Source organism: Furipterus horrens, unplaced genomic scaffold (assembly GCF_987537825.1).
Source record: "Furipterus horrens unplaced genomic scaffold, mFurHor1.1.pri manual_scaffold_11, whole genome shotgun sequence".
NCBI lineage: Eukaryota > Metazoa > Chordata > Mammalia > Chiroptera > Furipteridae > Furipterus > Furipterus horrens.
The window spans coordinates 3,571,344-3,594,417 of record NW_028327181.1 but is presented as its reverse complement, the minus strand read 5'-3'; the positions used below and the strand labels follow the sequence as shown (position 1 = coordinate 3,594,417).

Here is a 23,074-nt window from a genome sequence, read left to right as displayed (position 1 = left end):
CCCTACACACACCCCCAAAGCCCACCCCCAGGGTCAGCTTCAGCTTCCTCAAATGAGCCTGAGAAAACTCTCCGAGATCCCGGGCGGAGAATTCCTCACAAATAACTAGGAAGACTTTGCGTATTGTTTTCTCATGGGATCCGCCAACCACTCGGTACACGGCGGCGAAAGCGGGAGGGGAATTAAAATCCCATTTATGCAAAGGAAATTTAAATGAAGTTTAGAATGGCCCCTTAAAGACGGGCAGGCTGGAAGAAATTTCTTCTTCCCTCCCCCCACCACTACCCTCTACCACGGAAGCCCAGCGTCCCCGAAAACAGAGGGCACAAAAGAGAAACTTCACAAATGCAAAGCCCGGCCTGTCTCTTGAGAGGCTAACCCCACAGGCAAGCCGCTGGAGCGGAACCTGGGGGGCGGGAGGGCTTCTCAGTTATCAGCTCACTGAGGGATGGAAGGGCTTTCTAAGGGGGATGGGAGGTAAACAAGATGGAAACGGAGGAATATGAAGGAAATTTGGAATCTGTGTGGGTGGGGGGAATGAATTTACAAATCCCAGGTGGGCGAATGGCGGTGCCTAGGCAGGCAAGGGTGCCTTCCAGTCACCAACCCCACAGCACCTCTGGAGGCCTCGGACTGAAGCCAGAGCATCCCATCACCCCCAGCAACCTGACAATGTCCCCAGACAGGTCTCCAGACACGTTCCTAGTACTCAGACTGGGTGTCACCCCCAAATCCTAGAGGCTTTAAACTGACAGGGCCCTCAAAGGGGGGCAGAGCTCAGGCCTGGGGAAAAAACTGTGTCCTAGAGGGGTACCTCAAATCTTCCCTTTAAAAGTGCCAGGAGACAGGGAACTAAGACTTAAGCCTGAAGGGGGATCACCCCCTCACCCCCAGTCCCCACTTCAAACTGTCAGAGCTACAGGCTAGAGGCCATAGGCTTAAGTGGGGACCCATGCCAACAGCTTGAAGCTCATCCAGCCCCGCTCCAATCTGGCAGAGCCCACCAGATGATGGGGTGCCTTAGACCCCAGGCCTGAGGAGGCCCGTCACTCAGTGACCCCTGGGCGCCCCCAGCGCCACCTCCTAACGGGCAGGGCCCCGAATAGCACGGGGTTGGAGAGGCTTCAGGCCTGGGGGCCTCACCCCAGTCTGACTCCTGCCGGGCCGCGCGCATGGAGCTGGGCCGGCTCCGGGAGGCATAGAACGCGGCGCAGCCGCCTTCCCTCGGTCCGCCCGTCCGTTCGTCCCCAGGTCCCTCTGTTGGCCAGACCCCTGGCTCTGCCCACCCTGGGGCTGGTGGTGGGCGCTGGCAGGGCCTAGGCCCTTGCCCGGCCCAGATTTCAGCCTGCCCTCCTCCCTCGCCACCCCACCCCACCCCACCCCCCCAGTGCTCGGCCTCGTTTCGTCACCGGATCCCCTGGAATGGGGGACGCGGGCGCGAAATACGAACCCAGCCACCGGCAGCTCCCTCCCCACGTGCGCTCGGCCCGCGCGCGGAGCGTGGCTGGAGGAAGGGGCGCCTCACCTTTGCCCTCCATGGCGTGCACGAAGTCCCCCTGGTACAGCTGGCTGCGCAGCTTCTCCTCCAGGCTGAAGCCGCGGACGCTCACGATCTCCTCCACGTCCGACAAGTCCTCGTTCTCGTCGTACCTCTGGCGGTCAATCGGGCGCTGCGGGGACCCAAGCCAGAGAGCCCGGGACGTTACTGGGGGACCTGGGGGTCGCCTCTCACCCTGGGCCCAGCTCCAACAGGTGCAGAGGCCGCGCACCCCTGCACCCCACCATTGCGACCCGAGCAACTTTGTACAAATGCCTAAGATGCTGAAAATCGGGATAACAAGAGGGGCCGCACCCCCAGTGTCTGGCTGCGCCCTATACTGGGCATTCCCCTCCGCATCCTTGGAGGCCACGGGAGGGACATCTGGGGGACTCCCTTTGCCCCACACCCCCGGAAGGTGTTGACTTCTGCTCACTCGGCCGGGAGCCTCGTTATGTAACCCGCGAAGGGGGCTCCGCGCACGGGCTGGCGGGGCATTTGTAGGCCCCGAGAGGAGCCGCGGCGGCGCCCGGCTCTGCGCTAACAGCAGCCCCGGCGGCCGCCGCGGCAGAGCCGGGAAGCCGGAACCCGGAGCCGGCGGCGTTTCTAAGGCTGGAGCCGCCCCCGACCTACCCGGGAAGCTGGGAAGCTAAAATGGAAGGGCTGAGACCCCAGCCGCCCCTGCCGACCGCCCTCCGGTGCAAGAAGAAGAGGCGGGAGGGGGGTTCTGGGCTTGGAAGGGGGAGAGGCTGACCGCCCGCCACAAAGCTCCCATCCGAGACCCCAAAACGCACCAGCAGCTGCCTCATCTCCCCACAAGCGCGCGCGCACACTCACTTCCTAAGGAGACTCGCCCGCCACTCCCCGCGCCCCCTGCCTCCTCCCTCCACCGCCCGGCGCCCGGCCCCGCAGCCCCCCAGGTTCCGGGCGAACCCCGAGCCCGCTCAGCCCCCTTCCACGCCCTTCCCCGCTACCACCTCTCCACTTAAGTGTCTGAGACTCTGAGCTTCACAAGAGACTGGAGGAGCAAGCTGCTGGCTTCCTTTTGCATGCAATTTATTATATTTTTTCCGGTCCTCTTGCAAAATACAGAAAAGGAAAGAAAAGGCAGCAAGAAACAACAGCGACAAAAAAATAGATCTATCATATACCAGATACAGGTTTGGGGGGGGGGGGGGAGCTACACACCAATCTTCTTCCAGAGTCTTTCTCTGCCTCCATTTTTTTAGGAGAGTTCACCAATTAATTGTCAACACTCCTGCCCCCCGCATTTTGGCGGAGGGGGTAAGGAGAGAAGACCAAAGAAAACAAACCAAAAAATAAATAAATAACGCAAGCCAGAGCCGAGATCTACAAAGTTTTGCACCAACACTTAAGCAGATCCGTTTGCAAAGTCCTAGGAAACCATTTTCAGCAGTTGGGGGGGGGGGCGTCGACGTCATAATCCCCGGAACGTAAACATTGTTGCCGATCGCGCTCAGAGCCCGCGGCCCGGCTAGGGTTGGGGGGGCACTCGGCCTGGGACCGCGGGGGCGGGGGCGGCGGCCCGAGGAGGTGTGTGGCGGGGAGGGCGCCCGGCAGGCACCGGGCGCCGTTAGCGCGCTGGCACCGCTGTTTTGTTGTTGGGTCACGAGTGCGCCTCTGCACGCAGGCGCCGCGCGGCCCGGGAGTTGTGTGCAGAGCTGACTTTTGGAGGGCTGAGTTGCAGGCGGAGGGCGCATCCCGGAGATGGCGGGGCAGGGGGTGGGGGCGGGGAGGGAGGTGCAGATTTGCACGGCTGGCCTCAGCGGGAGGCGCGGAAATGCAAGCGGAGCAAGTCTGCGTGAAAGCCGTGAGGCTTGGCACCCCAAAAGACGACACCCCCCCCCCGCTCAGTCCTTGCCCCCATTGCCCACGGGCTATACCCCTCTTCCTCTTCCTTCAGCCACCCCACATCATTACCTATGGGGCCGATCCAAATTCAAAGCATTTTTAATATGCATTTTTTTTTCTTTTCTTCTGAAAGGCTTTCCTTTTGGCAGGGGGAAGAGGGGGACAATCCTCTCGACCCCATATGCAGACCTACCATAAAGAGGAAGCATTTGGGGACTCAGGAAGAAATTAGCGCAGCTCCATTCCAGTACGAACTGCATAACTTTTAAACTCCCAGACTCAAAAGATATGGAATACGCGCGCGCAGCCGCGCGCGCACACGCACACACAGGTACAGGAAATACAGCCAGAAGAGAAGCCTTTTCAGATCCGAGCTGACCGGAAGATGTTGCCTTTCATTCATTCATTCTGCCGCGTGTGTGGAGTCCTTTGGTAGGTGATGAGCCCTGGAACAGAGGTTGGACATTTTTTAAAGGTACCTGCACTCACCAACGGGAGAGAATAGAGGCTCAGGAGTGAAATACCGAGAATTGGATCTGGCGCCTCCTAACAGAGCTGGCAAACAGGCGGAGGGTAAGCCCTTATTGGCCATTTATAAAGAAAAGTCTGCGGAGAGATGCAAGGAGCTCTGGCATGGGGCACGGGGAACTCTGGACGCCCCTGGATTAATCCTGTGGGGCTTCTTGGTGGAGGCTTGGCCACCCTCTCTACGCATATGGAGTATCATTAGACCTGGGTTTGTTCGCTGTCCACATTCCTGGTTCCCTGTGACCAGCTCCAACACTGGAATCCTGAACGTGTTTTCCTGTCATTCCGTCATGAACAGTCAGGGAGGCTTTGGTTGAGAGAAAAGCTGGCCCTGAACATTCTTCTAGGCCCACTAGGGCCCAGCGTGGCGATAACGATCACAATGAGATGACAAGGCACTGGGACTGAAATACATGAAGGAATGTTATAGATGCTTATAGCAGGCGTTGTTAAAACTACGTCCCATTCTTTTACTATTTCTGCCGTTGACCTTGTGTGATAGTTAGAGCAGGTCGTTTTGCAGATGGGGAAACTGAGACTCGGAGAAGGTACGAATCTGGGTGATGGCTTTGCCCTCTTGTCACCCCCCACGTCAGCCCAGCAATCAGACCTGTGGAGAGGAAGTGGTTTCCCCGTCAGAGATCGGATGTGAGCCATCAGCTCCTATTGACCACCCCCGAGACATAGCTTCCCCCCACGCTCCTCTTAAAGTTTCCTGTCCTGTCTTTCTGTATTCGTCCCCCTCCACCCAAGAATGCTGAGAAGTTTGTTTTACTCCAAGTCCACTAGCTGGCAAACATCAAAAGTTGGTTCACGTTGGTTTATTGGGAGTGGAAAGGGTTTTGCCTTCGGCCTCTGTCAAAAACCTGGGACCATTTTATTTCCTTCTCTCTGTCTGTCTGTCTGTCTCTCTCTCCCAGGAACCCTTTAAGGGAAATAGTCTTATTATTCCTCATTTTGCCAGTGAGGGACCTGTGGCTCAGAAAGGCAAAGCCACCCACCCAAGATCACACAGCTTGTAAGTGGGAGAGCTGGGGATCGAACCAGAGCCTCGGCCATCACATCGTTTTTCAGATACTGCTCCCACACAATGAAATAAACATGTTCGGAGGAGGGTGTGCAGCCTGGAAGGTGCTGGAGACTGAGGTACGTGGAATAAAGGAAAACTGAAATAGGCTTGATCTTCATTCTTTCCTCCCAAAGGCCCTTCTCTCTCTCTCCCCATGTGCCCTCACGTTGTCCCCAAAATCTGATGTCAGGAAGAGATCTGATAACAGGCACCTTAGACTAAAACAGTGAAGTCCACACATCAGCCCGATGAGGAGTTCCCGGCCTGTCAGAGTGGGAGAGGGTAGTCACCTAATTTAATCCCCTCCCCTTCCAAACTGCAAGGGGACTGAAGACCAGAGAGAATGGGCCTGCCCCGGGGTTGTTCCCCTCAGACTCCCCCAGAATGCCTACCCTGCAGCCTGCTCCTAAGTCATCACTCAATAAATGTTGGGCCCTTGATGGATCGCCTTCCCCAGCGATATTTGCATTTTCCCTTTATCGGTAATTGGCAGATGAAAGGCTTTGTCCTCCTGTTGAAAGAATTCCAGGCATTTGCTCTAAGTGGGGGAGGAGGTTATTTTGGGCCCAAGGGGAAAGGGCCAAGATCCTTGAGCTCCTGGTGCCGGCTAGTATCCTAGGGGAGTGGGCTGTAGGTGAGAGAGGGGAGATTAAGGTAATTCTCCAAGAGGTACTTTTTCTTGCAGGAAAAAAAACAAAAAAACAGGCCAGTTGTATTTGAAACCTCATCATAATGACTTCCTGGACCCTCCTGCTCATTCTTACAAAAGGCCCAGTCAGATCCTGTGTTGGCCCCATTCATTCATTTCTTCATTCATCAAAGGTTGATTGAGCAGCTCTGTGCTTGAAGGGGGCGGGGCGGGCGGGGTACAGAAGAACCAGCTCCATCTGTAGACATATTCCAGGCTGGGCAGGGAGTAGCCCACCAGTTTCCCAAGCGGATCAGTTGAGAAGGGCTGATACTAGATGGGACCCTCAGAATTCAGGGTTTGCAGACGATTAGAAATAGAAGCTGTTGTCATACTTTAAGCAAGGCCACTCACCTTTGCCTTCTCTGAGTCTTCATCCACATTCTATGAAGGAAGCTCTGTAAATACCCCACTTTTATAGCAAGGCTCAAACTGAGGTCAGGTTACTCGGCCAAGCTTTACAGCTGTGAAATGGCACGAGAGGACTTGAACCCAGGGCTCGCAGGAATCCAGACCCCGCAGGCTTTACTGCTATACCTCCCTGCAGGTTTGCCCTAATACAGGAGCCTCTGGCCACCTGTGACTACTGGGCACCTGAAACGCGGGTAGTGGCATTGAGGAACTAAATGTTAAAGTTTATTTAATTGCAATTAAATTTAAATAGCTCTGTGTAACCAATGTCTACCCTATGGGACAGTGCAACTTTAGAATGTTTTCCAGAAATGGCTCATAACTCACCTACCTCACAGTCTGATTGGGTGCTGGGTTCCCATCTCCACCTTCTGGAAATATTGGTGGAATGAATAAAGAACATGAAGTGCTGTAATGATGACGTGGGGGGAGGGAGCTCGGGATGTCTGCAAAGGTTTCCTTAGAAGGGGCCATCTGGTACAATGTGAATGTTTGCAGTGTTTGCCCTTAAAACCCTCGTGGGGAGTGTCTGCCAAGCGCAGGACTCTGTAGGCACGTGGGGATGCCAGTTGGACAAAAGATGGTCCCACCTGCCTGGATCTGACAGACTTCTCAAGGGCAGGTAAGTGGTGATGCGGCAGGAAGCCTTGGAAATGGATAACCGCCTCCTGATATATTTTCTGTTAAGAGTCAAACAAGATGCAAATGTAGCCCTGTTTGCAACTGAAAAAGACCGAAATAGATCTAAAAGTTGGAGAACTGATTAAACAATTCCTGGACCATCTGTGTACCCAATGAAATGTTATTAAATCATTTTTTTAAATAACGTAGCTCTACATATTCCGACGTGGAATGATTTCATAGCCTATAGCAGCAAGGTGCAGAACACCTATGTGAACTAAGGGGATCTATTTATATCTGTACATACTTTATGTGCCCAGAATTTTCTTTGGAAAGAAATAGTCAAAAAACGGGGAAAAGAACCGAGAAAAGAGAAGAAAACATATTGTGTGGCACAGTGTGAAATTTTTACCACAGGTTTGCATTAGTATTTCCTGGTTTTGAATCTTACAGATTTATTTCGCTTTATATCTTGTAGGACCTTTTGAATTTTACACTGAGTAGATGTATTACCTATTCAAAAACGAATTTCATTTTATCCCCCTTTTCTGGGGCTATAACATTCCAAATTGGGCAAATCTAAACCAAATATTGTTCAGCTATCTATAGGTAAGGGGTGAAGCATAAATAAAAGCCAGGGAGGGGGTAACGCAAGATGCAGGAGGAGACCCAACTGTGGGGATAATGTGAGCAGTAATTTTCTCTTCCTGAATCTATATGGACGGCACCCAAATATCCTTCTTGAAAGAGTACTTAAATATTTTACAAATTCTTTTGTAATTGTGAAAAGAGTCTACAGTTTAAAAATTGCTTTAATCTTGCTCTGTCTTCCTCTCCCATCCCCAGAAAGCTTGTTAGCGAGTCTCTTGAGTGTGCTCTCAGAAATAGTTTATGTATTTGCAAACCTCTACATATATTTTCTTTTATTAGTGTGCCACACAAATATACCCACTGCCCTGGCCCTCCCTTTTTCACTTAATAGGACCTTGGAGATCTTTCCATATACTATTTGTACGATTGCCTCATTCGAAAATATTATTTAAGGATGAGGTACAGTTGAATGTTGTAATACAGAAAAAGTTCAGGAAAGGTTGGGAAATGAAAAAAGTCAAGGAATAATGTTCATGTTATTATCCCACTTATATTAGAACAAATTACATACAGGTAACGTATACATATCAAAAAGAGAAAGGAAGAAAGAAAGACTTGAATGGAGAAGCGAACCATTCACTTCTGAGGAGGGGAGGGAAGTTTTGAAGGGGTTATATACAGACTATACTTAAATAATATTGGCATTTTTAACAACCATTGTGCCCTTTTTAATTTATCCAATACAACATAATATAAAGAAAGGGGTAGAAAATAAATATCACAGTGACTCATAGCCAGGACTAGTGTATCCAGTAACTGGCTCTGCCAAACCCTAGCGTTTTGCCATATTTTGCATTAGTTTTGCAATTAAAAAAAAAATACTTGGGAAACAACAGACTATTTCTGTTAAAGAGATTGCAGTTCCCAAAGACCTTTTTTGTTTTTCCCTTTGCTCGGTCCCTTGTAGATTGAAGCGTCGGGAAGAGCAGAATTACACACAGCTTTGGTCATTTGGGTAAGACTTAAGTTTATGTCTAGAGTTCAGCCTTTTTGAATGTCTCTCGTCCTGTGTGAGCATTGAAAAGAAACTTGGAAATAGCAGGTGAGTTTACTAAGGGGTTAAAGCCAGGCAGCAAGTCATAAAAAGTTCAAAGATACTTTCAAAACTTGCATCTTTGGATTGATGGACAAGTGTGTTAGCCAATGGAAATCAAAATCCAAGAATTACTTCATCATGCTAAGTGGTCATTGGTTACCGATCCCCAAGGGCCCGACAGCAGGGCTGGTTGTTAACCCTTTCAGAGACGGTCATGCCCTTTACATTCATTTTTATTTTGAAAGATGAGGTAGGGACAGATGAAAAGCCCAGAAAGGTCCCCAGACCTTCAGGAGCCACCTTTGCATCTCACCCGAGAAGGCAGAGTGTCGTCCTACAAGGGGACACCTGGGGACAAATGTCTGGGCGAGAAGTTTGGAGCTTTTAAAATGAGGAATCAGCTGAGCTTGCTTACTTAGTAAGAGGCGAAGGGAGGAGAGAAGTTTGTTTGATTCACTTTTTGTGCTGTCAGAACAGAGTCCGCGGCTGGGACCATCCCGTTAATCTGGCAGAGCCATCAGTCACTGAGAGGATTGAATTGCATTTCCTGCCCAAAGACGGGGAGACAGATGGCCTTTGCTGCAGCTCTCGGAGCCCCGGTTCACAGCTGGAGAGAGGATGTGTCAGCGTTTACTTTCAGCTCTCACCCTGCCCTTTGTTCAGCACGCGCTCTGTTCCGGCCGCTGCTGGGGCCACGTCTTGCAACTTCTGAGAAACAAACTCCCTACTTGGCAGGAGATAATATCTGGAGGTGCCCCAGAGAGGGAACCAGCACAGACGCGGGGGGATTTTGAGAGAGGCCCTTGGGCCTTTGGCTTCCATCATTGCCCTTCCTGGGCTCCCCAGGGATGTAGGCTGCGATATAATGAGGCCTCGTGTTTACATGGCTCTGTTACAAGAAAGCTTTTACACTCGTTACTTCATGTAAAAGGAACTGCTAGGACAGAAGCATTTACATGAAGCAACATTTAAGCTCCCCCAAAGCGTGAGCGCCCCGTGGCCTTGGGCGCCCGGCCCAGGCTCAGTTGTCCCACCTGTAAAATGGGAGTCAGGTTACCAAACGAGCAAGAGTTGCATGAGGACCGAATGAGCCAATGTTCCGTAACACGGTGGTTGGGCAATGCTGTGTCTTCATTAAGCTGAAGTGCACCTCCTGGACTTCATAACCCTAACTAGTGGACTGGGGAAACTGAGTTTCCCGCCAAGGGGAAGGCAGAGGGCAATCCTCCCCTGCATGGGCTGAACAGCCCAGCTTTTCCTTCCAACATCCTTTCTCTCCCTAATGGGTCTCCTGCAAAGGTTGAACATGCTGAACTACTTGGAATTCTCTGACTAAGACCGTGTTCTCCAACCCCCTCCCCGCCCCTGGGCCTTTGCATGTGCTGACTCCACCCTGAGCACTTTCTCCTGCCAGTCCTCTTCCTCTCCAAAGCTCTTATCCTCCTGGAATCAACCTACGTATCTTCTCTCTCCTGCTCCCTCATAATGCTTACCACATTCTTTTTTTTTTAATATTGTATTCATTTGTTTTAGAGAGAAGGGAAGGGAGGGAGAAAGGGAGAGAAACATTGATGTGCAAGAGATGTGGGGATTGTTTGCCTCTCGCGCGCCCCCAACTGGGGACCTGGCCTGCAACCCAGGCATGTGCCCTGACTGGGAATCGAACCAATGACCTTTTGGTTTGCAGGCCGGCACTCAGTCCACTGAGCCACACCAGCCAGGGCATTAACACATTGTCTTATTGCCGCCAGCACCTACCTAAAAGCAGGTGTCTGATAGAAATCCAGCAACCCCTATGGTGCCTCCCCTCGTCCCAAAATCCTTCACCCTTCCAGAAATCTAGGAACAACTGTGCTGAGATTTTCTTCCCAGGGAGCCATTCACCCTTCGCAGATGGAGTCAGTGGTTTTTTATCTCTCCCTGAAATGACATTAACTCACCAATTATTTACTGGGTGCCTCCTAGAGTCATACACAGAGCAGCCTTTAAAGGAAGCCCTCCTCTGCATCCCTGGGCACCTATTCATTCATGGCAGAGAGCAGGACTTTGGCCCTGACCTTGGTCTCGTTAACTGCCTATCCTCAGTCCCTAGGGCCTGGCTCGTAAAATAGGCTCAACAAACATTTGTTGAATGAGTGAGTTCCTCACACTCCAAAAGACGTCTCTCTTCTGCTTGGCCAACTAAACCTAAAACTGTACCTTTTTCAAGAGCATGCTAAGGTTCTAAGAGGCCCTCTCCAAGTGCAGCAAACAAGGTGGCCTGCCTGAGGGAGGTGGCCCTAAATCTTTGTAGCTCCAAAGCCCAGGCTCTCCTCCCCTGGGTTCCAGGCTGCCTCCCTGGTTGAGGCAATTTGCTGGGCAGAAAATAAGGAGGTCCGGGGGCAGCTGTCATCTTCCTAGACCCCTTTATCTGGGAGGCCCCTCAAGAAGTTGGTGTGGGAGGGTGGGGGGTTGAAGGAGTAAGGAGGCCGCAATCTGCATGTGTGTGTGGCTTCCCTAGGGCAGGCCCTAGCTTATCTCTTGGTCGTCAGCCACTTTCTCCCCACTTGATAGCCCGGAGGGCTAGGGACCTGGGGCAAAAAGGGACAGGGTGTGGACTGGTGGCCTGTGACTAGCCCACAGCCCTAGGGCATGGGTGGCCTTAGTCTTCTGCTCCTGAGCTCTGGAATCAGTTTGTCCCCCTGGGCCTGGACTCCCGCCTCAGCACGTCCCATAGGCAGTCACGCTGGATGTCTGCCTTGGGCACAGCAGGGACACTTGCATACAGCTGGGGGAGCCCTCCACTCTCCTGGGTGAACTCACCCTCTTGGGCCAATGTGCCATGTTCTTCATGTCTCCACCACCACCACACTGAGCACACAGTAGGCGCACAACAAAGAGTGGTTGGCAGGATGGGATCCTCAGTCCTTCCAGAGCCCGTGAGCCGGGAGGAAGCAGCTTCCCCGCCCTGGATCTCATTCCCCACGGGGACAATCGAAGGCAGCTGGCAGCACACCTCGGCCACCCCACTGCGCAGCTCCCTGTTCTGCTTTCGTTTTCTCTGTAGCGCTGATCGCTATCACGTATCTTGTTCATTTTAATTTCCTCCTTCTCACAGTAGGATGTCGACTTCGCAAAGCAGGTGTCCTCTGTGCTGTTCACCGCTGTGGCCCCAGCCCCCAAACACAGCGTGGCACATGGTGAGGCCTCAGTCAATGTTTGTCGAAAAAATGGGCGGCCACAAAGCAGTTCGTACTGAGTGAGTGCCCCAGAATGGCCGATAGCACTAACTGGCCGCCGTGATGAAGAACGCGGCCTCTGGACTCTGGACACAGTGGAATGGGGACAGGAGAAAATCGGTGTCCCGACAGGAGGTTCGGCGCTCTGGCTGAGAGAGCCTGTCTGCACCCTTTACTAGCTGCGTCATTTGGAGCAAGTGACTTCACGTTCCTGAGCCTCAGTTTCCTGCTCGGTCAGGAGGAGGCGGTGACAGCACCGCCCTGGTAGGACGCGGTCACAGGATGAGATGGCCGTGCTGTGTCGGGCACGCAAGTGCCCACTGAACAATAACCATCATTGCTCGTTACAGAAAAACTGGGACGAGAGGTGACTTCGGAGTCAATTCGACAGTTGCTAAGCACTTAAAACATGTCAGGACCCGTGACCTTTATCTGTGAGCTCCTCAAGGAAAGACATCGTGTTTATTTACACTGTCATGATCCTGGCTCCCAGTAGATGCTAATTAATGTGAAAACATGCAGGAAAAGTAATACACCGAACTCCCACGTAAGGACATAGAATAGCTACTAGAATGATAATATCAGCCGCCTGCTATGTGCCAGGCATGGTGCTGGGTGCTGGCGGTGAACTAAATAAACACAGAGGTCGCTACTTTTAGGCTAGTGGAACTTAGCAGAGTTAGCAGACCTTGTTCCATCAATTACACAAACAGGTGAAGTACCGCAACTGATCGGTGTATCACAACAGAGAGGAATGTGAAGCCACGAGAGGCATGAAATGGACGGGGGGGGGGGGGGGGGGCTCGGCCTGGTCTGGGGCTGAGGAGGGCGTCAAGGAGCCGTCCCAGGGAGGGGAGGCACTGAGCTGATCTCTGTGGAAAGAGGAGGTCTCAGCTAGGCTGAGTGTGGGCCAAGTGTCCTCAGCAGGAAAAAAAAATAGATTCAGGAGCCTCGTGATGGGGAGTGGAGAGGGGCACGTGTGCTAAAGGAACTGAAAGCAGCTCCAGATGACCCAACACACGGAGTGAGCTAAAGGCAGCGGAGAGGGCCGACGTAGACTGGAAAAGCACGCCGGCACTCTGGGAATTAATTGGGCAACATCTGGCAGAGCTGAAGGAGAGCGCGCGCAGCCTGTAATCCAGCGGGCGCATTGCCAGGGGCTTTCTACAGAGACAGACACGAGCGCGCAGGAAGCGCGACCACGGGTGTCAGTGCCGGCGCATGCATGCGACCTCAGAACACCTGAGACACCTCCACTGCCCATCGACAGACTGCAGTCCGTCTTTCTTGGGCTCCTCAGAAAGCAGAGTTGGAATCAGAAGTCGGTACCATGCTCCTCCGTTGGGAAAGCAAGAGGAACGGGAGGACCAGCCAAGGCAGGGCAAGAAGGTGAGTGGACAGGAGGACTGAGGAGAGGCCATGTGTGCCACAGCGTCTTAGGATAATTCCGGAGGGGGGCAGGGGGGGCGGTGGACAATTCCCTACAGGCTCCTTGTCACAGGTTTGCCCCACGGCGTGTAAACGCCACGCCACATCAGCATATCTACGTGCGAGCACCTCGGAGGTCCTCCGTGTTGCAGACCTCGGCCACACAGCAGCCCCAGAGGGAGGCTGGCGGGTCAGGGCCCACACAGGATTGGGCCCCACAGCAGCAGGAGCAAGTGGCCAAGAGATCACCTCAGAGGGGAGGCTGAGGATGCGAAGAGTCCAGGATGTGTGCATTGTAAGGAGGAAAGCTATACAGCAGTGAAAAAGGTCACTGCCTCCATGGATGACTCTGATCCAGAAATGTTGCATTGAAGGGCCCGTTGCAGAAGTAGAGGCACAGTTTACATGAAGTTCAAAAGCAGGGCACAGCAAACACTACTGTATAGAAAAGCGACAAACAATAAAGGAATAAATCCAAAACTGAGGGTGTAGTTACTTCTGGGGAGTTCGGAGGAGGAGATTGGGATGGGGCCATGGGGAATGTCAAAGAAAGGGGATTTTGTTGCTGTTGTTCGTTTTTTCTTTCTTTTCTTTTTTTTATTTTTATGGAATGCTTCACAAATTTGCGGTCATCCTTGTGCAGGGGCTATGCTAATATTCTCTGTTTTGTTCCAATTTTAGTAAATGTACTGCTGAATGAAGCTCTGTTTTATTTTTTTTTTTTTTTAAGGTTTATTTATTTACTTTTAGAGGGAGGGGAAGAGAGGGAGAAAGAAAGGGAGAGAGACATCCATGTGGGAGAGATACACCGATCAGTTGCCTCTCACACGCCCCCACCCGGGGACCTGGCCCGCAACCCAGGCACGTGCCCTGACTGGGAACTGAACCGGTGACCTTTTGATTCGAAGTCTGGTGCTCAATCCACTGAGCCACACCAGCCAGGGCTAACGTTTTATTTCTTACATTGATGGTGGCAATAATATATCACTTTTTAAAATCATTAACATGTCTGTTTCCTATTTTTAAATCTTAAAACTGCATCATATTCTCCTTTTTACGCATGTTCACAGTATTAGCCATTTCTAAGCAAAATAGTCAGTATATTATTCAAGTTATCTTTGTAAATGAAAGGCTGAGACAAAGCAAGAAAGAGGGGAAGGGTGGTGGTAAGGCCTCCACAGCAACATGAATGTACTGAATGGCACTGCACTGCACCCTTTACTTTTCTATTATTACTGTTAAATTTAATTAATTTATTATTTTTTTAGAAAAATAGAAACATTGATTCGTTGTTCCACTTATTCATGCATTCCTTGCTGGCTTCTTGTACGTGCCCTGACCAAGGATCGAACCTGCAACCTTGGTGCATCGGGACAATGCTCCAACCAGCTGAGCTGCCCAGCCAGGTCTGAACTGTCCACTTTAAAATAGTTACAATTGTAAATTGTTAGATATTTTACCACAATTTAAAACAGAAGCGGAAGGAAGGAAGGAAGGAAGGAAGGAAGGAAGGAAGGAGGGAGGGAAGGAAAGTGTCAGATCAGGCAAAGCCTTGTAACTATGATAAGGATTTGAGGCTTTCATAATTTCTACGCATTGTCTGAGTTTTTACAAGAAGCCCAGGCAAAGGGTTGCGCCGAGAAGGGAGAATCAAGTCCTTCCTTTTTAGCTGAAAAAAGGCCACGTGGGAGGGTGGGCAGCCTGCGGGGGGTGCCCCGCTCACTGGCAGCAGCCCCCGCAGCCCTCTTGTCTGGGGTACGAAGACAGAACGACTGCCAGGGGAGGCAGCAGCGGCAGGAACCAGACAGCGGGCACTCACTGAGTCTGTGCTCCAGGCCAAGTCCTTCCTGGGTGCCCAGGGGATGGACAGGCAGGTTAGCGAGGGGCAAGGCAGCCTGGCCCTCAAAGAGCTGGTCACAGGTGAGGAGCTGAGACTCTGGGAAAGGTACCCGGCAGTACAAGGTGATAAGGGTCCCTCTATGCTCCGAACAGCCCCGCATTACAATCTTACCTTTGCATGTTAGTTAGGTATTTATAGGCCATTTTAGAAGGAGGAGCAGGGTTCCCTGTGGGCGTTCACTGGCCCGGGCATGCGTTTTACCGCTGCGCACAGGCACTGACGTGGGACAGCGAGGGTGCAGCAGGTGCTTAAGAGACATGCGTTACCCAGCATTAGGCAGGCACTCAATAAATGTGCCCTGAACCGAATAGGTCACACAAGGCCTGGCATACAGCTGGTGTTCGATAAACGCTGAACTTCGTGAAAGAAGAACTGGCACACAGGAAGTGCTCATTCCGTGCGGCACCCTCTTTCCGCCCGGCCTCCAGGCTGAGCCTGCGTCCTGGACACTGAGGCCCGGGGACCAGACTGGCCCGTCGGCCCAGCACCTGTCCCTGAACCCACTCACCAAGCAGGTACCAAGCGCCCACTGTGCACCCGTCTCTGGAGGTGGAGCTGTGAACAGAGCAAGGACTTGCTCGCGTTCCAGTGGGGAAGACACCGAGTACACAAAGTATGGGAGGCGGGGGGCGGGCCACAGGGACGGTGAAGGACATTAAGGAAGCCCTGGTGAGGTGAGGGACGGCAGGGAGGGAAAGGCCTCCTCCGAGGCGACACTGAGCTGAGGTCTAAAAGGGAAGAAGAAGCCAGCCATGCGAAGGTCGGGGGGACAGCATTTAGACAGTGGGAACGGCATGTGCAGGGGCCTTGGGGACTTGCCTATGGAAAGAACATAAGAAATAGCTCCTGTGCAAGCAAGCTGGGGGGTGGAATGGTGTCGGAGAGCTAGAAAGGGGCTAGATCAGATAAGGCCTTCCCAGCACAGGTGAGGAGCTTGGCTTATATTCTAATTCAGATGCAAAGCCCTTGGGGGACTTTAAACAGTGGGGCCACCTGGACAATGAATGGCACCCCCCCCAAAGATGGCTACACCATAATCTCTAGAACCTGTGAATACGTTACCTCTTGTGGCAGAAGGGCATTGCAGAGGTGATCAAGCCATGTCAAGGATTTTTTTTTTTCTAATTGATTGGTTTGAGAGAGAGAGAGAGAGAGGAAAGGGGGAAGAGAGGGAAAAATATTGATTTATCGTTCCACTTATTTTTTGCATTCGCTGGTTGATCTTTCCTGTACCCTGACCAGGATGGAACCCGCAACCATGGCGTATCAGGACTCACTCGAACCAACGGAACTACCCAGCTAGAGCTAGTCATGGCGAGGATCCTGATTTGGAGAGCATGTCCTGGATGATCCAGGGGGGCCTGATGTAACCCCAAAGCTCCTCCTAGGAGGCAGACAGGAGGGGCCGAGAGAGAAGATGTGACCAAGGAAGTAGAAACGGGACTGATGCTCTCTGGACAAGGCAGGGGCCGCCAGCCTCCAGAAGCTGGACAAAGCAAGGAACTGGATTTCCCCTTCGGGCTTCTAGAAGGAACCAACCTGGCCGTCACCTTAATCTCAGCCCCCGATGTTTCATTTCGGACTTCGGACTTCCAGAACCCTAAGAGGATACATTTGTATTGCTTTCGGCCACGAAATGCATGGTAATCAGTCGCAGCAGCCACAGGACGTACAACCAGAGAAGGGCCAGGACCAGACCTACGTGAGAAAGATCTCTCTGGTCGCCATCACAGAACGGCTGTTGGAGGCTCAAGGGGGGAAGAGACGCCTGGGCGCAGGAGTCTGCTGCCGACTTTTCGGGGCCAGGGGTGAGGTTCCTGGAGGAGAGGGAGGGGGATGCTGGAGAGAAGAGCACAGGCTTCGGGAAAACTGGAAAAACAACATCCGCTGGGGTTTCCGATGGGTCAGGTGTGGTCGGGGAGGCGCCCGGTAAAAGGGGTCTGGGGCAGCTCCGAGGGTGCTCAGCACCCCACCTTCCCCACCTCCCCGGGGGCCTCACACAACCTCATCGCATGTGCCAGGCTGCCCTGGGAGCCCGGGCATCTTCTGTGCTGTTAGAGGGGGACTGTTCTCTGGGAAATAAATGCCTTAAGTTTAAAAGCTTTTACAAAGCAGGGCAAGGGATTACAGGCAGCCCAGGGTCAGGAGACAGCCGAGCACGGAGACTTTTAATCTAAACCTTAAACATTTTTATTTTTCACTCCCTTGGACCCAAGGTGTCACTTTAAATATATGTTTGGCAACATCGGCTGTTCTATTTTTCTTTTTAATTATACAAAGAGAGAGTCTGGAGACAGCTCAGCCCCGGGTTGGAGGAGGCGAGCAAGCTCTGGCAGCCTTCGGAGGCAGAGACACTAAATAAAGACCCAGCGGGTGTGAAATCCTTTGGAAGGAGCCTGGAGACCTTCTACCCCGAACTCAGTGTCGTTAGCCCTGACTCAGGGTTTCTAAAAGGGGACTGACAGAGTCATCAGCTCAGAACAGAGAGCGGACAGATGGGCACATCCCCAAGATAAAAATAGCACTGCTCCTGTACCTTGAATTTATTCCCAGGCCTCTGTCTTCCTCCCTCCCTCCATCCTCTGAGCAGAGAACAGCTAACTAGATCATCTGCTCCCATTGACAAGGTACACCCTCTTACGTGCCAGGCAGTCAGCTTCTCTGAGCAGATACTCATATACCATTATCCCCATCATCAGGGGCATTAAACGTAACCCCTACTCCCTGGTGTTGGTCCTGGGGTGTTTGCCATTCCTTGCCCTTCGTCTGCATTGCTCTGTATATAGGGAGGCCAGTCCCGGCAGGCTGCCAATCAACCAGCTTCCTGCGGAGATCCACTAATGGGCAGCAGCGATAGGAGCCTGGGGGCGGGAGGGACAAGCCAGGGTATTTCTCCCTCTCTCTGCCTTGGGTAGTGTCTCCAGCAGCAGCCACATTTCCTTTGTCTCCACCTCCCACCAGAGAGGCCCACGGTGGTCCAGCTTCTCTCTGGTGACAACAGTTTTCCTGGGTACCAGAAACACCTCCTTCTGTCCCTCCACTCCCAGGAACGGTACTGTCCCCTCTGACCATGGCTAAGGTGTGGGTGCATCACCCTCCTCCCACGGCTCTTCCGTTACCCATGAACCCATTCTCCGTCTACAGTCGCCCGACCTGGCATGTTCTTCCCCGTTGAACTCTCACCCGCACTCTGCCGTTTGTAAACAGCCAACCAGTTAGATTTGGACTGAGAGACGGTCGCCCTTCAGTGAACGCAGAACGTCCCACCAGAGGGAAACAGTAACCCGCCGCTAACTGAGCACACTGCTAGCTGCCAGACAGATGTCCTCTCACGGAACACGCGTGCCCAGCCTTTCCGTCAAGCCCCATTTCCACTCCCATTGGACAGGTGGGGCTCAGAGAGGCTGGGCTGCTTGCCTGGGGCGGCACAGTGACAACCTAACCAAGCTGGGATTCGCATGGAGGTGGGCCGAGTTCCAAACGCTGTGCCCTTTTCTCATCTTGGTTGACATCTGGAACACACTGGCAGCCCCTGACAAACCCATTAGAGCTGAACCTCCCTGTCTGGCTGAAGACCCCACCTCAGTGCTCCCCGGAGCCCCCCCATCAGGCTCCTGGGCTGCTGTAACCAAGCCCCACACGCTGGGTGGCCGAGAGCACCAGAAACTCATTGTCTCACGGTCCTGGAGGCCAGGGTCTGAAATCGAGGTCGCAGCAGGGCCACAGTCTCCCTTAAAACTCTAAGAAAGAATCTACTGCGGGCCCCTCCCCTGGCTCCTGGCACCTCAGTCATTCTGGGCTCCTAGATGGCCCTCTCCCCCCTGCGTCTCTTCACATTCTCTCTCTCTGAGCAGATCTGTGTGTCCAGTTACCCCTTTTGGTAAGCACACCGGTCATTTTGGATTAGGGGCGGGGGTCACTGTAATGACCTCATTGTAACTTGGTTACCTCTGCAAACATCGCATTCAGAGGTGCCGGGAGTTAGGACTTGAACGTATCTTTTGGGGGACACAATGCAACACAAAATAGTCCTCCCTGATCTCGGGTGCTCCGTCTCTACAGTGTGACCCACTGTTTTGTTAATGGAGGATCAGATCTTCCAGGAAGATACTTAATTCTGCTGACACTGCCCGATAAAAGATACAATCGTTCCTAAATCACGTATGTGGACAAAATTCATCCCAAGACTTTATTCTGAAATACCTAGAGAGATATAAAGCATCTCATGCAGCCAAAGCAATTTTGGAAAAGGACAAACTTGAAAGCCTTAATCTCTTGACTTCAAGACTTATTTTAAAACTAGAGTAATCAAGACAATGTGTACTGGCAGGAGAACAGACAAACAGAGCAGTGGACTAGAATAGAGTCCAGAAGGAAAGCCACTTCGTTTTGTTTTTTTAAAGAAAATGTACACTCTTTTTATCGGTACTAAGTTTTCCAAATCCATTGTATATTGAGCCATTTCATTTTTGATAAAAATGTCCACGCATTTCAATGGGAAAGCGCGCTTCACTCAAAAATCGGCTGGTGGGTCGTACACCTAAACGGACAAGCAAGACTCTACAGCTTTTTAAAAATCTGTTTTAGAAGTTTTAAAACACAGGTGACTATCTTTATGACCTTGAGGTTGGCAAAGATTTCTTGGCCAGGACAAAATAAAGCACTAACCGTAAGAGGAATGGGCACGAAGCCATACACCCAGCAAAGGCTCCTGACCAGGGGGAGGAGCGAGCCCAAGGAGCCCAGGAACTGGGGGGGCTTTGTTCTATAAAAGGCACAAGTTCAAGAAATGGTGGCTCTTTTTTACTGTCGTTAATGTAGGGATTTCAAGACTCAGAGCAGTCAGAGGGGAAGGCCTGAGTAGGGGAAGGAAATAAGCAGACGATGGGCTCTGACAAAGGCTCTCTTTTTGAACTGAAGGGGACGTGGTGATTTCTTTGAGACATTAGCTGGGCAGGAAGGGGTGGGGAGGGAGTTCCTCTTCACTAGGGCATCAGATTTACCCCTCCTAAAAATCTGCCTGGGGGTGGGTGACTGGGTGCCCAAATTCAGGGTCCATGAATAGGTATTTGTGACATCTCCATTTTGGCTAAATGGATTGGGGGCTCAGAGAAGTTAAAAGGTCACACTGCAACTGAGCGGCCCAGGGGCCGGACAACCTTAATCACGTAAAAGACTAAAAGCAGTTAAAGACGCGAGCTCATCTAGTTCAGTTCTCAAACTTTACCGAAGACCTGGCTAAATATAAGCTGCCTCGGTGGGTTTTAGGAACTTGCATTTTAACAAAAACCTCTGGAAATTCGAATGCAGAGGCATTAGATGGGAAAGCTCCAGACTCTGGAGACCCACCACCTGGGTTTAATGCCCTTTACTACTCCTTACTGACTCCATTTTTCTCACATGTAATACAGTGATAGCAGTACCATGCGCTGTGGTAAGGAACTTCCAAGTTCAATGTAATATGCTCAATATAACGAAATAATAAGGGAATTTAAATATACCATGAATATATTAATAGATTTCTATTTAAACATATTTTATTTTATATCTTTATAATAAATATTTAAATTGTTTAATAATAAATGACTTTAAATACTGCCTGTCATTGGTAAGGACTACCTAAGTGCTAACTCTTTTTCACCCCATGTGATGGTGTGCTTTCTACCTGCCGAGGGAGGTCATGCCATCTCTGACCAGCCCTGGGCTACGCCCATTCATCTAAGAGGTGAAGCGGGTTGCAGGAGCCCTTTCATTTGGATCTTCATACCTTCAAGCACAGAGTTGATTGAAAAATTCTATTTGGCTTCTTCGGATATAAACCCCAAAAGGCTAAGAGCACACGTCCCTGGCCACTAGGGGGAGTCACACCAGGTGCTTGGAGGCACTGCGGGGAGGAGCACCCTTGGGTTCCAATTCGGATTTTTCACTGGCTTGTTAGGTGTCCTTTCACAAGAGGCCCTCTCTGGGGTCTCAGTTTCTCCATCTGTTAAGCAGGCGTTCGGGATGTGGCTGGTGCATCTCATGGCCCCAGCTGGCTCTAACAGGGTGGGAAAAGCTACTAACCGCAGGGGCCTTTCAGGACTCCAGGCCCCAAGTCTGGATAGCACCTTTATTATTATTGTTGTTGTTGTTATTGCTCTGTGCAGATGGTGGGACTGAAATCCCAGAAAATTAGAAGGAGGGAGGATGGGCATGACGTAGGTTCAGGAAAAAGGAAACCTGGCTCCATCCCCTCAAAGTCCCCTGCTGAGTTGCCACACCACCCCCGATTCTTAATCATCAAAATCTCTCTTCTCAGCTTCCAGCCTCTTCCCCTTCTGGCCTCCCTCAGGCCCCGTCAGCCTCCAAATGTTGTGAATACCCAAGTCTGTGCTGAGGGTTTCTAGGAACCAGGGACATTTCATTATTTTATTCATAACACAGTTTCTATGGGAAGTCTGTGGGGTGCCAGACCTGTGACAGGCCCTGGGGTGATAGAAAAATTTAAAAACATACGAACTTTGCTCTCAGGACCCTCATCGGCAGGAGAGTGAAGGGCACGAGCAAACTGATCAATACACAAAGTAGGCGATTTCAAATACTATAGTGATCAGAGCTAGAAAGGAAATAAAAAGGGGTGAAGTGATAGCACACTGACATCAGGAAGGTCTCTCTCTGGAGGTGACATTGGAGCTGAGACACAGATGGTAAGTGGAGGGAGTAACAAGTGCTAAGGTGACCACAGAAACAAGCCCTGAAAAGGGAGATGTCAAGTTCCAAGCTCTGTACCTTTGCGCTCATAAAAACAGGGCGAAGCCTCTGGGGGAACCCCAGTATTCTGGGAGGGAGGGATGCTTCAGTTTGATCCCCTGATGTGCGTGAGTGGAGAGGCGCTCTCTAGTGGTAACAAGAGTTCAATTTCACACAGGTGACCTGGAATGCCACATGCTTGTGTGATTTCACTCTGGGCTAATGATGAGCTGGCTAGGTTCACTCATTGCCGTCCCCGCTACACTTTACTCATGCAACATATACTCGCTGGGCACCCTGCACTTACCGAGTGATAGTCTGGATGCTGGCGGTGGAATTCGACAGGAAAGGATCCTGCCCCCCGGGAGCTGACATCCTAGGTACCCCGCCGCACCTGTCCTGCCTATTCTGCAGCTAAATCGGCCTCCTAATGCTCCAGCCAGGTACTGCTGCACGTGCTATTCCCTTTTCCTCTGGAAAGCGGGTCCCTGGCTCAATTTTTTTTTTAAGATTGTATTTATTTCAGAAAGGTGAAGGGAGGGAGAAAGAGGAGAGAAACGCGGACATCCATCGTCTGCCTCCTGCACAGCCCCAAGCCAGCCAAGGGCCCTAAACGGGGAATTCAGCCGACCACCCTTCGGTCTGCGGAACGACGCCCAGCCCACTGAGCCCCGCCAGTCAGGGCAGGCCCCTGGCTCTCTGCGTTGCTGGTTCAGGTCTCGGCTCAGATATGACCGAGTCGGAAAGGTGTGCACTTACTTTGTTTGTTTGTTGCCTGACGACGAAAGAGGCCAAAAGAAATCTCTGCCCGGAGCATTCCAGAATCAAAATGGCACTGAGGTCCACCCCCTTCACCCGGCTTTATCTTTTCTATATACTTATCACCTTCGAAACTATTACAATCCACTTCCGGTGTGTCACCGCAACCAGAATGAGAGCCCCACGAAGGCAGGGGTCTCGCCCGCCTGGGTCATCGCCCTACCCTCAGCGCCTAGAACGGTGTTGTCACCCAATACGTGCTCAGTAAACACAGAATGAATGAGCGCTAGACGTCCGCCTGCTTTTTCATGCAGATCTGGGGCTACCTTGTTCCAAAGGGGAAACGAGTCACAGGAACTGCCCTGGGGCGACCCGATCAAGGGCTCCGAAGTCTGGGAGACCGGCCACTGGAGCGGTCGAGGAGATGGGAGGGGACTGCAGCCCGAGCGCCGCGGGCCGGGGGACCTGCAGCACTTCCAGGAAGAGACGCGGGCGCCGGCGGCGTCGCGCCAGGAGCTGTGGGCGGTGCCGTCGGAGGAGACGAGTCACATGACTCGCGCCGGCACCGCCCACCCTGTCGCGGACGGGGGTGTCATGGAGGGCGGGGCGCATGCAAATAAAGACGGG

The 23,074-nt window shown here is 51.9% G+C and overlaps 1 protein-coding gene and 1 non-coding gene across 7 annotated transcripts in view; both read right to left on the bottom strand.

Annotated features, from left to right (window-relative positions):
- The window catches only part of KDM2B (lysine demethylase 2B), a 113,635-nt gene extending 90,576 nt beyond the window's left edge, over positions 1 to 23,059 (bottom strand). For 3 of the 6 annotated variants that reach the window (XM_090290606.1, XM_090290607.1, XM_090290611.1), the window contains exons 1-2: positions 2,726 to 2,832; positions 1,526 to 1,670 (exon numbers count right to left, since the gene is read on the bottom strand). In XM_090290606.1, the coding sequence (XP_090146732.1) occupies positions 1,526 to 1,670; positions 2,726 to 2,758 (178 nt within the window). In that variant the 5' untranslated portion in view covers positions 2,759 to 2,832. Of the gene's footprint in view, positions 1 to 1,525; positions 1,671 to 2,331; positions 2,370 to 2,725; positions 2,833 to 3,602; positions 3,856 to 6,048; positions 6,290 to 22,773 lie in introns of those variants that run through there. The other 3 variants (XM_090290609.1, XM_090290610.1, XM_090290608.1) reach the window with 3 other exon arrangements.
- Positions 13,659 to 13,764, bottom strand: LOC149996776 (U6 spliceosomal RNA). Its single transcript, XR_016507385.1, has one exon. It is a non-coding gene; the product is annotated as a U6 spliceosomal RNA (small nuclear RNA).
- Positions 23,060 to 23,074: the final 15 nt, after the last annotated feature.